This window comes from Ctenocephalides felis, unplaced genomic scaffold (assembly GCF_003426905.1).
Source record: "Ctenocephalides felis isolate EL2017-DRISC unplaced genomic scaffold, ASM342690v1 CF-g0.4_SCAFFOLD_01886, whole genome shotgun sequence".
NCBI lineage: Eukaryota > Metazoa > Arthropoda > Insecta > Siphonaptera > Pulicidae > Ctenocephalides > Ctenocephalides felis.
In genome coordinates, this window is record NW_020538040.1 from 175,544,906 (window position 1) to 175,559,823 (window position 14,918).

General features: G+C 27.9%; 1 protein-coding gene across 1 annotated transcript in view; it reads right to left on the bottom strand.

Annotated features, from left to right (window-relative positions):
* Positions 1-11,282: 11,282 nt before the first annotated feature.
* Positions 11,283-14,918, bottom strand: part of LOC113377441 — a 49,601-nt gene continuing 45,965 nt past the window's right edge. The window contains exon 2 of the mRNA XM_026617762.1: positions 11,283-12,579. Within this exon, the coding sequence (XP_026473547.1) occupies positions 11,409-12,542 (1,134 nt within the window). The 5' untranslated portion in view covers positions 12,543-12,579 and the 3' untranslated portion in view covers positions 11,283-11,408. The remainder of the gene's footprint in view (positions 12,580-14,918) is intronic.

The following is a 14,918-nucleotide window of genomic DNA, read 5'->3' on the forward strand; positions in this document are numbered from 1 at the left end:
AATAAAAATATTCAACATTTTTTAAAATAAAATATGTGTTCAGTACTTTGCAAATAGAGAAATTTTATATGAAAATGCGCGATGTGAATGATAAATTGAATTTTTTCATATTAATGTATTATGGAATTAACGTTGTTGACAAAAGGGTAAAATTTCACAATACCTTTGTTGGCATTTGTAACACGTCGCCCAGATGTATAATCCGGAAAGATATGAATAAATCTGTAACCATATTTTTTATAAAACATAAAAAGCTACCTTTAGAGAAAAGCTCGAATGATATGTAGTATTCATGAAACTTTTATTTGTGATAGAATTTCACGGATCATTGATAAAAAAATCGCTGATCTTTTATAATATTTTATAAAATCACATGAATCATAACGATGTTGATTAAAATAAGCATCTCGCAAAAGCAGGTACTTCAGAACAAGTGCTAATTCATATTAAAGAGTGTGTTAAAGTGTAAGTTAAATAACTTAACTTGTGTTAATTTCGAATATTTAGTCAGAATGGTTGGCATTTTTATTATTATTTTTGTTTATTGAGTGTGATTTTTGTGTTTTCTAAATTGGTGCGTCCTATCCATTGAGTCAAACTGGAATTTGTAAGAATTAAAATAAAATGTTATTTTATATTTATGACTTATTTCATATTTTATCAGATGTTTTTCTAAAGTTGATGTTCTGTTCTTAAGTTCATACAAATTTATTTATTTTCATATACAAGCGCAACATAAAAAAATAATTTTTACTTTTTCCATCGCATAAAACCAGTGATACGGTAATATTTTCCGGTGCAAATAGATAAATATTTTTTCCTTTATGATGAAAGGCGACGTAATTCGTGCATAAGTCATGAGCGGCTATAAAATCCCATTCGGGTGAACTAACAGAAAGTCGACGTCGCTTCGAAGACACTTGACATTAGAAAAATATCATCGACAGCAAACTCTTTTTGCGACTCTCGGTAAAACTAACAAATCGCCGGAAAAGCAAACATTCTGGGAAATCCTTGCTTATGTTGCACATCACACTATTCCACGTCTTTGTTATTCCTATTTTCCTCAAAAATAGGAAATTAAAAATTATTATCAGAATTTGATCTAAGGAGTCAATTTGGTAAAGATTTCAATCTGTAGTCCCAGGTCCAATACCACCTTGGACAACCTGATATCTGCGGTAGTGACATCGGTTTTTCACTTGGAAATATAGGTAGCAATATGTCTCATCAAAAATAACCCTTCAGGGCATTGCAGCAACATTCCAACTAGAAACAAGACCGCGAAAATGTCTTCTAATTGCGTTCAGTATTAAAAATAAATTACATCTTCCATAGTAAGAACAATTAATGGATTGTCTACTAATAACGTAGTTCTTAGTACTAAGCAGTGCTCAATACATCTGATCTGAATATGAAATAGTTCTTACCAAAAATTTGGCACTAATCGATTTTTACAAGCATTATTGATGTATCTTCTATTTATCATACTGCAAAGTTGCCTGGTAGTGTAAAAACTTAAAACATTAGAAGTACCTAATACAAATTTATTTCTTATTTTGGACTAGGTTACTACGAATGGGTAACAGGATATTATTTTTACCTTTAATTTTTATTGTGTGGTGTAGAAAATTTTTGAAAGTCCTTGAGCATTGTGAAAACTTTCATGAATACTATAATTTATCATGACAAATATTGCATGCTGTTGGTTAAAAATAATGTACTGAAATGTAAAATAATTTAGATTTGTTATTTCTGACTAATTCAATATATATAATCTAGTTCAAAAACAACTTCAGATATGTCAAGGTACATGAACGTTCTTATTTTTTTACCGGTTTTCTGTTGATATATTTTACAAGTATCAAGGCTTTTACCATAAACTTGTATAGAGTGCAAAATTTATGAAAATTTTTGAGTTAAAGCAAATATTGTTAAAATTTTCATGAAGATTTTCTATAACTTGTCATGGCATAAAATATTGCATGCTGTTCAATAATGATTTTTCTGTGACAGAATTCGTTTCAAAATGTAAAATAATGTAAATTTGTTTATTCTGAACAAAATTAGTTGATGCGTGAAGTCAATTTGGGGAAAATGGATTTTATATGTGAAAATGGATATTTTCTAGTACTTTTTAATTAATTTTAAAAAAAACTGCATCTCAATGTATTTTCTATTTAAATCTATTTCTTCACTGAACTTTATCATCTATTTTACAAGAAAACAATAATTTTTAACAAGATTTTTTACGATAAAAAGTATTACATTTGATAGACGATAAGTTTTTTGTCAAATATTTTCAAGTTGTAGGTTTCTCTTCTCGTTAAAAATGTATAACTTTTATAAATTATACGAAATTTTATTTATACGTATCATCCTTTATAAACAAGATTTTGGAAAAAATATTAGCGACGTTATAAAAAATTTAGTGCAGTAAAAATTTACTTTATAAGAGCACAGAGCAACTTGCACTTAATAAATTATATCTTATATTCCATTGTAAATCATTAAATTAAATAAAAATAATAATAATTAAATAGAATAATTTTTGTCTATTAGTAAAATCTGTACCAACAATATGTCCAATATATAAGTGTTTGGCAAAAATATGAAAAATCTAGAATACTTAAATTCCACACATACTAGGTAATAATTTCACTTATTTTTCTTATTTTTTCCAGCTTTCCATGTGAAATTATTAGATTTTTTCAAGGTAGTTGTATTAAAACGTTTTCTTTATGAAAATCAGTGCAAAAGTCTCTAGGGTAACACACGCTTATGCCGAAAAAGGATATTAAAAAAGTTCGAATCTAGTAATTGTGTTTACGTTTAAAATCTGATAGAAAAAAATCTTTAACATGTACCTAAAACTTTGGAATATGTTCTTTTTATTAATTGTTTAGAAGCACATGAAAGCGAATGTTAATAAATGAAATACAGCTGAAGTCTTGCTATCTATAAGTTTATAATCAAAATAATTGTAAATTTCTTTTGTCATAACATATTTTTTGTGATATATATAAAATTTTTGTTATGATCATATTTCTATCTCACAAATATTTTTTATAATTATCACAGCTGTTCATGAAGCTACAGTTGAAAAATATGAATAATTCATCATTTAATCTTGCATCTTATCTACTTAGGAATTGCAGTTAGCGCGTGCAAGCAATATGAGCTTTTGCAACATAAAACTTAATAGCACATATAAAATAATGAAAAAGAATAAGAAAAATTAAACAAAATATCTCTCTTCTCTCAATATTACTTACAAATGGTGAGACATTGATCACGTCATTACAATTACATTGTACACATTTTTCTACAACAAGAAAAAACTTTGAATAATAGGATAGAAAACTTGAGCTGGGAAAACGCTGTAGTTTGTAGTAATTAGAGTTCTCCTGGTAAAGTCAAGGAAGCGATTATTTTGAAATAAAAAATATAATAGAGAAAGACATTATATTCCAAATTTTAGTAATACGATACTAAATAATATAAATAATAATGATAATGGGTAATATTGTCATAGGGCAGGTCCGTGAGCTGAGTTAAATTTTAACTCGATTCAAGGAAGAATAGATTGAGTGAGAAATTTCCCATTGCCATTTCACACCGCAGTGCTCAAAATGGGTTATTTTCAATTGGAAACATATTTTTGATATATTGAAGATGAAGTGAAAATTGACATTGCTGCTGCACGATGTCACGTTGTCTGTAACCTAAACTTATATTTATAATTTTAATTTTCTGAACTAAGCCTCCATTTTTCCCTTAAAAAATAATTATTCAATACTAAATAATTTTATTCTACGTTTCGGTAATATAGAATGTCTCCTTATTAAGAAACTATTGATAACAAACAAAAAATATGTACTTATTCACTTTTTTAATTATTTCCATACTTTTGGAATTAATTTTGTATAAATCTATCATAACCAATTTCTACCTGTATATCTGTGTATCATCCGTAGAATCCATAATTAGTTGAAATATTAATGATTTTATTATTAATATATATATATATATATATATATATATATATATATATATAAATATATTTATTTCAAATTTATTTGTATTTCATTAGTCAATGGCTCTACCTAAAATCGAAAAGCTCTTATTAGATTTCAGAGTCACGTTTTTTTTTTAATTTTTTCAATCTATAAAAATCATGACCATTTTTTACTTATTATAAATGTTGAGTAATAAACTGCACAACGTTTTGAAAGAAAAATACTTTAGAAAATAAAATTAAAAATCTTAAAACTGTATTCTTAATCAGTAAAATACATACAATTGGTTAATTAAAAATTATAAACCATTTTCAAATAAATAAAATCAAGTAAAAGCCCTTCGTGGTGTAATCGTTAAAAACGAGGGCTAGCATAAACGAGTCCTGAATTCGATGCGAACTACGGCCAGCTCGATATCAAGCAGTATAACATCAAATTTTTATTTTATGTTATAGATTTCATATATTATAAAAATAGTCTTTTGTGGACATTGCTGCAACATATGCACGTCCGCACTATTAAATATACATATCTAATGTATATAGTTTATAAATGAAAGAAGAGTAGTTGGGTTGCCTTCTCGAGACAAATACTAGGTTAAGATACACGATAGCATACACAACTCTTAGAACATATATTTCTAAATGCTGTTAAAAAATTTAGAATTTAAAACTAAAATCTATAAAAACTATGACAAATGATAGTAAAATCATGACTATGTTTTAATTTCTATAAAATACAAATATGGACCAAATAGGAATATAAAAATAGAACTTCCTACATCAATCATCTGCGCTATTAAAAATGTGAATTTATTCGTATTATTCCCAGTGCATAATTCTTACAATTTTTCCGAACAAAACGTATGCAAAAAAATACAATAAAGAAAAAAAAGGCAATAAAAATAATGCTCAAATTGTAATAAACCTTTTATGTTAAACAGTTGATTTTTATTCTTAATTATTACGAGGAATTATTACCGGCAACGCATAAATTTACAAGTACAATATCAAGTATTCTTTTAAATGACAGCGGTGCGAGATAAGTCGTGTCCTTTAAGAAATATATGTAAAGTTATTATATTTGAATAGAAGATTATTCTGCTTCAACCCCATAAAGTTTGTATTCTTTTTATATGAAGTATATAACTCTGCATGCATAATTTTTACAAATAATTTCAGATTGTGCAATTATATATCGTTTTTTTGTAAGTGATAAGAATAGATGCCGAGAATAATTTATTTTTAATAGCTATTTAAAGGTCATTTGGTATAGTATACAAAAGCACACTTGAAACAGAACATTTATTGTGAATTACCACTCAGTCAACTTATTATATAGGGTAGGACGGAATACAAAGTTCCAAATTTGACTTTGAGCATTTATATTGTGAAAACCAACCTAATTATATCATAACAGATAACACATATCAAACAAACAACTATCTGAGCATGTTCAGTAAATTTCCCAGCTAATTTATAATTGTAAAAAAATGTTTTTTTTTGCTGTTTTTTTAAAAATTGTCACCTAGTCTAAAATTATATTAAGGTCTTGTAAACTAAACAACAGTGCTCACAACCAAAACAAATAACAACGAAGCGCCTTTGGAACTTTTTCCCCGCGGACTTTCAAGCCCTGCTCTATACCCAATTGAATATTAAAGCTTCGCTTCAATTTTATAAAAAATATTTGAACAGAACTTAATTTAAATGCGTTGTGTTGAACAGTGTAGAATTTTTTTCCTTATACAAGGGCAAAACCATTTACCACGAACATGAAATTCCATTTTCTTTTAGAATATTTCAATAGTTTATATAAAATAAAATTAATAAAAATCTACATGCTTTCGTTGTAATAAAAATAAAAATATATAATTACTTTTCGTGTATCAAAATAAAGAATATTTAAAAATTATTAATCGATTATAAAACCTTAAATTCAATCAAAATTGTTAGTAAACATAGACTTGCATTCAAAAGAGTAAAGGAACTTTAATTAATCCACACAATGACTTCATTAAAAAATGATTTTTAATTCATTATTTTGACGCTGGGTTTCAAATTGTTCTCACTATGTGCAAAACAAATATAAACTAAAATCGATCTGCATTACAATAAATGGATTTACGGTAACATAAAAAGTGGCATATTGAATTTTCAGTATCATTATGTAAACCTTAAGTAAATTCATTATGGCGATATGTCATCGAAATAAAGTCTTCTAGATATAGTATACATTAAAAAAATATTAAAAATAAAATCAATGACAAAAATTGGCAAAACCATAATACCCGGACGCCCAATCACTGGGTTGGCATTCGATTTAGAAATCCCAAGAACTATCAAAAATTTGCTAATATTTTACATGAATTAGGTGCAGATATATAAAAAAAAATGTAAAATAAAAAAAATGATATTCTGACTTATATTTAATTATATTTGAACCACACACTCGTTTTTAATGACTTCATTAAAACGATTTCAATTAATTATTTACAAGCTATTTTGACGCTGTGTTTCAAATTGTTACCCCTGTATGCAAAACAAATATAAACCGAAATCGATTCGTATTACATTAAATGGATTCGCGGTTACATAAAAATTGACTTATTGAATTTTCAGTATCATTCTGTAAACCCTAAGTAAACTCATTACGGCAATTTTGTCATCGAAAGAAAGTCTCGCAGATACTGTTTTCGTTGAGCTGGGATTTTCGGCGAAGCCCCAATCTAAATATCTTATACCGTCGGCGTTGGGAAACAATACCGGATTTATTGTAACAGAATCGGTGTTGAATTTATATCGACATTCTGGTACATGAGACACCTTTGGGGGAGACATTAACTCATACACTGAGAATTCTACATCAGCCCAATTGTTTTGCTATAACGGTCTTAGGGTTCCAATTCAACACCTTAAAAGTTTACCATCATTATCTCAAAATCAAGCGAAGTATATAATTTTTAAAGTAAAAGGTAAAAGATGTGTAACCAGCCATCACCTTTATTCTTACGACAATGTTATCAGGAGATGAGTTTTTTTTTTTTTAATTTTATTATTTTGTCAATCTCAGAGTCTTATAATAGAAAACGTCAGCATAGATAATGAAAAGAGCAATCAAATAAAGTATACAACATAAATAATAAGTAACAAAAATTAAGAAACTAAAGGAAAATAATAAAATGAAGTAAGAAATAAATAAATATGAATGAAAAAAATGGCTTGGTGAGATTTGTTGCCGACTAAGATAAATAGAAATGTATCGATATTCATACATAAAGTTTTTTTCGTTGGCAGTTTTTTAGGTTTTGAGCTCTTGTTCTTAGTTGATGATACCTAAATATAATTTTAATATATACGTTATTAAATTGTTTTGTAAATGATGATTCAAAATGTAGATGTTTTTATATATCCTCTATAATAGCTTACGTGCGGTTAAGGTAAGAAGGACGAACTGAACCTTTAAATATGAAAATTAAAAAATAATGAATAAAAATATAAATTCAATTTAAAAAAAAACTATTTTACAAAAAATAAATTAACGATTATTCCAACTATGCCTTCTTACTCCACCCACGGGTCAAAAAGGGTCAGAGTACAAATTTTAGAAAAATAGTAGAAAAAACGTATTTCAATAATGAGGAATTAACTGAGAAGTTTACTGAACATAGTTCGATATTTGTTTCTTTGATACATGTTATGTGTTGTCATGTAATTCATTTAGTTTGGACAGTATAATTACTGAAAGTCAAATTGGACCTTTGTGCCCCGCTCTACTCTATTTAAATTTTATTTTTATTATTTTATTATATTTTATATCAAGAGTGCAAACTTAGTAATAACTCACATGCAATAGAGTAAATTCATCAAACAATTTTTTTCAAATTGTGTAGTGCATTTTTCTCTGCTAAATAATAAGACATTTTGTTCTCAAATATTTTAAATTTTTTTAAATAAATTTGTAACCAATTTTCTTAAATAATTAAATATTATTTATTATTAAAATTGTATTTTTCTACCTACTCTATGGGGCACAAAATATAATGTATTATTAAAGCAGATTAAAATTTAATAATTACTGTTACAGAAATATTTTGTTATTTCCAGTTTCTGTTAATCGAAATAATTACACAAAAATTTATTATATACATATATTATACCAGATATCATTCAAAAATATAAAATATATCAAATTACCGAACCTCATCTATATTAATCAGATAGTTAAAAATATGTAAAATATAAACGAAATAAATTCACATTTGGTATATTCATTTTACATTTTCATTTTTGATTGATATTTCAAAGTTGTACTGGCACTTTGTTATGAAATATAAATTATTTAATCTTGTTTAAATTTTTCAAATGTTTGTAGTCCAAGTTTGTAGTTCAAACGTTATAAATGTTATGAAAGAATAATCAATTTATAATCAAAGTTTTTTTAGCCATTATAATTAAAGTTGATAAATTCTTTATAGTACAGTGTGTCGATGAATGTACTTATTAGAGTTTTAGGGCGTAATTTTGCATAAGAAGTAGTAAAGTAAATTTTTAATATTTTGGTCTATAGAAGGTTTTCTGTACATCGATTTTTCTCAAAAGAAAAATCGTATCTTATATGAATTCCATTAATGGTTGAGGGTGAAAATCGTTTTTACTTAAGTTAGACATGGTAAACATAGACATAGCCATCTAATGCAAACAATTTGCAATTAGGTCGTAAGACGTCAGAAATTATATATCGATGAAAAACGTGATTAGAAATTCTGCATGCATTCTATTCATAATTTATAAACAAAAATGATCGTATTTTGAAGAGAGATTCATTTATAATTTAGAGAGATACATTTATAACACACATATATGTTTTATTACTCTTGTGCATTCCTGTATTTGAATTTCAAACATGACTAGATATTTCATAAAATAATTTTTAAAATAATACATGTTATTTTTTTGAAACTAGAGCAACTTAAAAATGCTGGATTTGTCAGATAATTTCCTAGCATTAAAAAATTTTTTTTAGTATCGTTTTTGCGCAAGCTATTAAATTAAAACGAGACTCTATATTAAATACAAATTAGTAACCATTTACAAAACTCTAAAAAACATTCAAAAATTCTATTCCAATAATTAAATTTTATTCTTTACTATGCATTTAACTTTGTATAATTTCAAACCAGAATACATTTGATTTTCTTTATCGCCATGTCAGACATATATGACTGACAAAACAAAAAATAGAATTTTTTAATGATCATTTTATAATATTGTCAAAATGCTATGTAGTTGCTGTGCAGTCAGGCGTTTCACCACTTTGTGATGTGGCATAATAACATATGAACGAAGTTACATTTTATGTGTAACCGGCTGACTACAGTGCAAATACATAACATTTTGACAGTTTTTAGTTTTATATTAAAAGCGCTACGTAAAATACAGACCATTTTATATGAAAAGCGCTACGTAAAATACAGCCTTGTCATAACATTGGTCTATTTTACGGCAGAATCGGCCCCGTAGTCAATATTTTTATTGACTTAAAGCCTTATATAATAAATGTTTAAAATCTATTTCTATAAAATATGTAATGCTCCAATATTTGCCACATTAAAATACAACATACTAATTTAAATTTTATCATGATGTAGGTTTAGTGCCCCATAAGTCTTCTTTCATATAAGTTCCGAATATGCTACAGTTGGTCGTTAAATTTAATTTAGATAGTTGTAATAAATACAAGTTTGTTCGTTATCTCTCTATCGCAGATATATGATTAATAATTTTAGTTTGATTTATAGTGATGTATTGTCATTGTCTTCCTAACGAACGCATCGGTTTGTCCTGTGCAATTGTAACATAAACAAGCCAGAGAGTTTCCGTACACCTGGACTGGCATTGTGGACATTTAATTTCATCACTAGTTTTAACAAAATTATTAGTTACAAACTATATGCACAAAGTTATTTTGTGAATGCAATTGTTAATAAAAATATACTTTTTATAATTATTGGCTATATACTTTTGAATAATTCAATTTTAATATAATAATAATAATAATTTTAATATAATACTTAATATTTCAATAATTTTCGAAAAGGAGTAATTTAAATTATTTTTCAAAATATATAAAAACATTCGATTTATAATTTTGTTTAAATAGTGTCTAGGTCTTGATCCCTAAAATTGTGCGTTGATATCCCGCTGTATGTACAACTTCACATCAAGAAATACAGATTCAGCAATTTCAAGGTCACCATTTTTTTTCTTATGTAAAATAATAAGATTCTTGGTATTAAAAGTATAGTTCAAACTAAAAATATGTTCCGAAAACATACTCTTATATTGATTAGGATTTTTTTATTACAAAAATGTTGATTCATTCTCTTGTAAATATATTGTGAAATTTATTCCGACAACTGGGTGCAAATTAACATTTCAAGAATATATATATATATATATATATATATATATATATATATATATATATATATATATATTGTGCGTATATATTGATTACTAAATTTCTAATCATTGCATTAAGATGAACCTCAAGACGGCGGTAGTAAAATATGCAAAGCAGATAATGTTTCAGGACCAGCTAAGGTTGAGTGCGTTTACATTAAGTTTGAGGTCGCATCAGTAACCACAAGAGTTCCAGGAACAATGATGTTTCAGTGCCTTCGAACTATTTGTTTAGGTTAGCACTGATCGTCCTGCATGTAAAAGTTAAATGAATAAAGTTTTCGTAAACAATTTGCCGTAGTAACAAGCTTCATGAAATGAACGCAAAAGCAGTTTGATAAAAATGCGATGAAATGTTACCTGTTGGGATTAGACCATAGATATTACACTATATGGACTGCTAAGTCCTCATATGTTTTCCGTTGTATATAGTGCTCAAACATAGAAGGGTATGTGACGTCAAATGTCTGAGCAAACATTGTCGACGACAATCGCAAACTCTCCCGATTTATCAAATAATAATATAATGGCAATTATTATCAGCCATCATAATTGCCATTAAATTATTGAAATAAAAAATATGGCATATGACATTTGATCACTCAAGAGAGTCCGCGATTGTCGTCGGCAATGTTTGATCAGACATGTGACGTCATATATCCTTCTATGTTTGAGCACATATTTGGTACTCGACTAGCAGTCCATATAATATAAGGTCTATGGATTAGATATATAAATTAAAATAAAACACAGAATATAATTCCATTGTTTATTTACGGGTATTTAAAAAAAGTAGGTGTCACAAGCAGCTTAAAGATTGAATTCTCATACATTTAAAAAATGAATATTATAGTATTGTGTTTTCAAGATCAAGTTTTACAGAGATATGTTTTTCCAAACTATAAGGATGTATTCTAAAAGGCAGCTATTTTATGTCATATCCGTAATCAATTTCCGAAAACAACTGATCAATCATTGAAAGCAAGTTATGTTCGCTATGTTGTTTCGGAAAATTAGTGTTCTTGAATATGACCGTAGCATCTTCCCCAATTGAATCGATAGGTTTCGAAATTTCCTCCGAATTGTGCCCCGAACAACACGCACCCTGATCCTCCAGATATGCTTCGTTCATCAACTCAATCATTTCTTCGTCTAGCATGCGAATCTGTTGTTCTACGGCATCTAAGTCCACCTCACACTCGGCTCTGAGTTTTTTATCGTCATCTAAGGATGTATAATCGACTTGAGGTTCAGCGTCATAACAATCTGTATTCATTTCTGCTTGTGTGTTAACATGGCTACTGCTGGGCATCGTGTTGGCAAAGTCTTCCGACTCTGTATGGTTTGTGAACGAATGTAATGTCTGTCTGTAAACATTATTACTTATGCGACGATGCCCAATGAGAGCTTCATACATTTGGAGCCATTCCTCGTTAGGCATTTTCAGATTGTTAGCGTCGCCCCGTCTCATACTTTCACGTCTGCGAACCGAACCGTTCATACTCAAGTGGCTGCTATGATTGTGTTCTTGCAGGCTATGCCTGTTGCCATTATCTATTAAACTGCTGCCGGTTGTAACAGGTTTAAGATCACTGCTGTGGATCTCATTAAGAAGGTAAGTTGGTATTGCCTTCTTCCTGAAACTGGCAAAATTTTCCTTGTGTTGTATGGATAGGCTAGAGTCATCACTAGGTAACCCTTGTATTCGAGATGTGTGCAATGAAGGCGACTGGTGTAACGGTACTAAATGCTGACATTCGGTATCAACCGACTTTAGCAGTTTACAAGTATGCGGTCTGATTTTTTTACATCCTTTAGACTTTCTCAGGGCTAAGCAGGCCATGTTAATAGGTGGCGACTTCAAAAAAACTCGCCCAGTGGAGCCGTGGGGAAACATATTTGTTCCAGAAGATTTCTTTAAATAACCAGAATTCGTTGATTCTAATGGTTCAGCAATAGTGGATACATCCTTTCTTAACGCAGAATTTTTTATCGTAGGCGATGACGATGTGACGCCATCTTGTTTGGCAGTAACATTTCTTCGTAAAAATGAATGCATTTTCTGTAATTCTTGATCGTAGGGGTACAGTAAGAAGCTGCAAAAGGCAATTTGTTAAAAGATCGAAAAAAATATAGTAAGCATTACAGATTTAAATAACAATAAAAAAAAATTGGTTATATTACATCCATTATATATATACAGGGCCGGTCCGGCCTTGAATGCAATGCATGCAAAAAATGCGGGCGCACGCCTTAGGGGGCGAAAATGGAATTTATAATATATTATTTTTTATTTTTTTAAATATAAAATCCTGAATACGTAATAGATTATGATAAACAATCCAACTTAACTATGAGTCATAAAAGGCATATTCAGTTTGCAATGTAATATCAATAGAAACAATTAACCAAATAATAATTCTGTAAATTTGTAAATTATTGTTCTGCTTATTGTTTAATGTACTCTTAAATTTTTTTCTTCGTTTGAAGTTCGAAAAAGAAAATATTTAGTGTTCAATCCCGTAAGAGCAAAGCTACGAAAGTTTAAATTAATTATTGAGCGTTTTTGATGAAAAATAGCAAGCTGATTTAGCTAAAATGGAACTCGTTAAAGAAATATATACTAATTAAAATAGAGAAAATGGAAAATGGGGAGTCAGTGCTCAAAAAATAGCTTGTTTATTCCGAAAAAAAGTATTTTAACTTTTGTTTTTGTTGCAAACATATCACATCTGATGAACTGTGAACGTTGAAGACATGCGTGGTTAGGTTTATGGAGCAAATATGAAAAATGAATGAAAGCAAAATGTACTTAGGAACAAAAATCTTTAAATTTTTTTTATACATAATTTAATTATTAACTATGCAGAAATAATACATATACAAATATAATTTGTTTGTTTCAGTATAGTTAAGGGAATATGTAATTTCTATGCATCTTTTACTAATCTTTACTAACACTTTAAAAAGTTTAACTTTAAAATAACAATCTGATACTCTGAATATGATGGGAAAGTAAAGCTGAATACAATTCGGCCCTTACGATACCAATAAGGAGAAGTTTAATTCAATTTTAGATATTGTAAATAATGAAAAAATAAACTAAAATAAAATTTAATTTAAAACGTGAAATACGAGTGTTATGTCTTTTTTTTGCTCTTTTGTCGTGATAGGTTGCTCTTTAGAATAAATCGCATAATAAATAAGTTAAATGTTTCAAAATCACAAATATTAATATTAAACCTACGTTAGAAATAATTGAGAATTTAAAAATATTTGATTATGATCAACCCGCGAATAGTCTCGATTTTTTAAAATAAATTTAAAATCAATGTACTTTATACGCTTTTAGATTATATCTAATTTTTTGTGTACTAAAGTGTGTGTACAAAAATCCAGAATGATTAATAATTCTAATTATTTACTTTACTTTATTTATTTACTTTACTTTAATTATAATTTAAAAAAATAAAGTAAATGTTTATATAATTTCAATGAAACTGTTAAAACAGTTAAATATATTTTGGGGGGGGGGGGGGGGTCTAGAACAAATCTTGCATGCGGGCGCTGAGGACCCCAGTATATATATATTAATTTATCGTATAAAACTTATTAAAATTACATACCTTGATAATGATGAAGACACAGAACTATTTTATTGCACTAAATTATAATTTATTTACTTTAACTAACGGAAAATTTTGAAAAAAGTGAACTGATGTGTGGGCCGGTGTTTATGTGTTGAAGGAACAAAGTGGAATGAGCTTCAAGCCCACGGACAAACGTACAAGATGGCTACGTCTACTACCAACAAAAGAAAAAAAAAAGGAACAAAAATATTGAGCATAAAACAGTTTATGCTTTTAAATTTACAATTATAAAAATGTATTTATATTATTTAGTATAATACAATAATATAATACAATATATATACAATAGAATTTCAATATTTATAGAATTAGCGATTAAAAATTTTCCATACTTGCATATAATGATTAATCATTGGTTAAACATGGGTTGAACGCAAAGCATAGCTCATTGATAAAGAAAGAGCATAGACATACGTACCGTATAAAAAGAGCACAGACATACGTATCGAGAGTGAAGTTAGTGCGTTTGAGATCGTAGTGTTACAAAAAGTGATTTAGCATTTATATATTATATATTATATATTATATATTATTATATATATATATATATATTTATATGTACATATATGTATATGTATTATGTATCCATACTCCGTATCCTTGATAACGAGCAACTAAAAGTTTTATAATTATAGATTGGCGGTTACTTCGAATCAGGCAAGCCGCGAAATATGAATTGAATTAGGAAGCCGAGAGTAATAAATCAAAAACTTTTCGAACATTCATTGTAGATACTTGAAACTAACAAACGGTCCTAGGTCTGATTAATTATGTGCATACTTAAC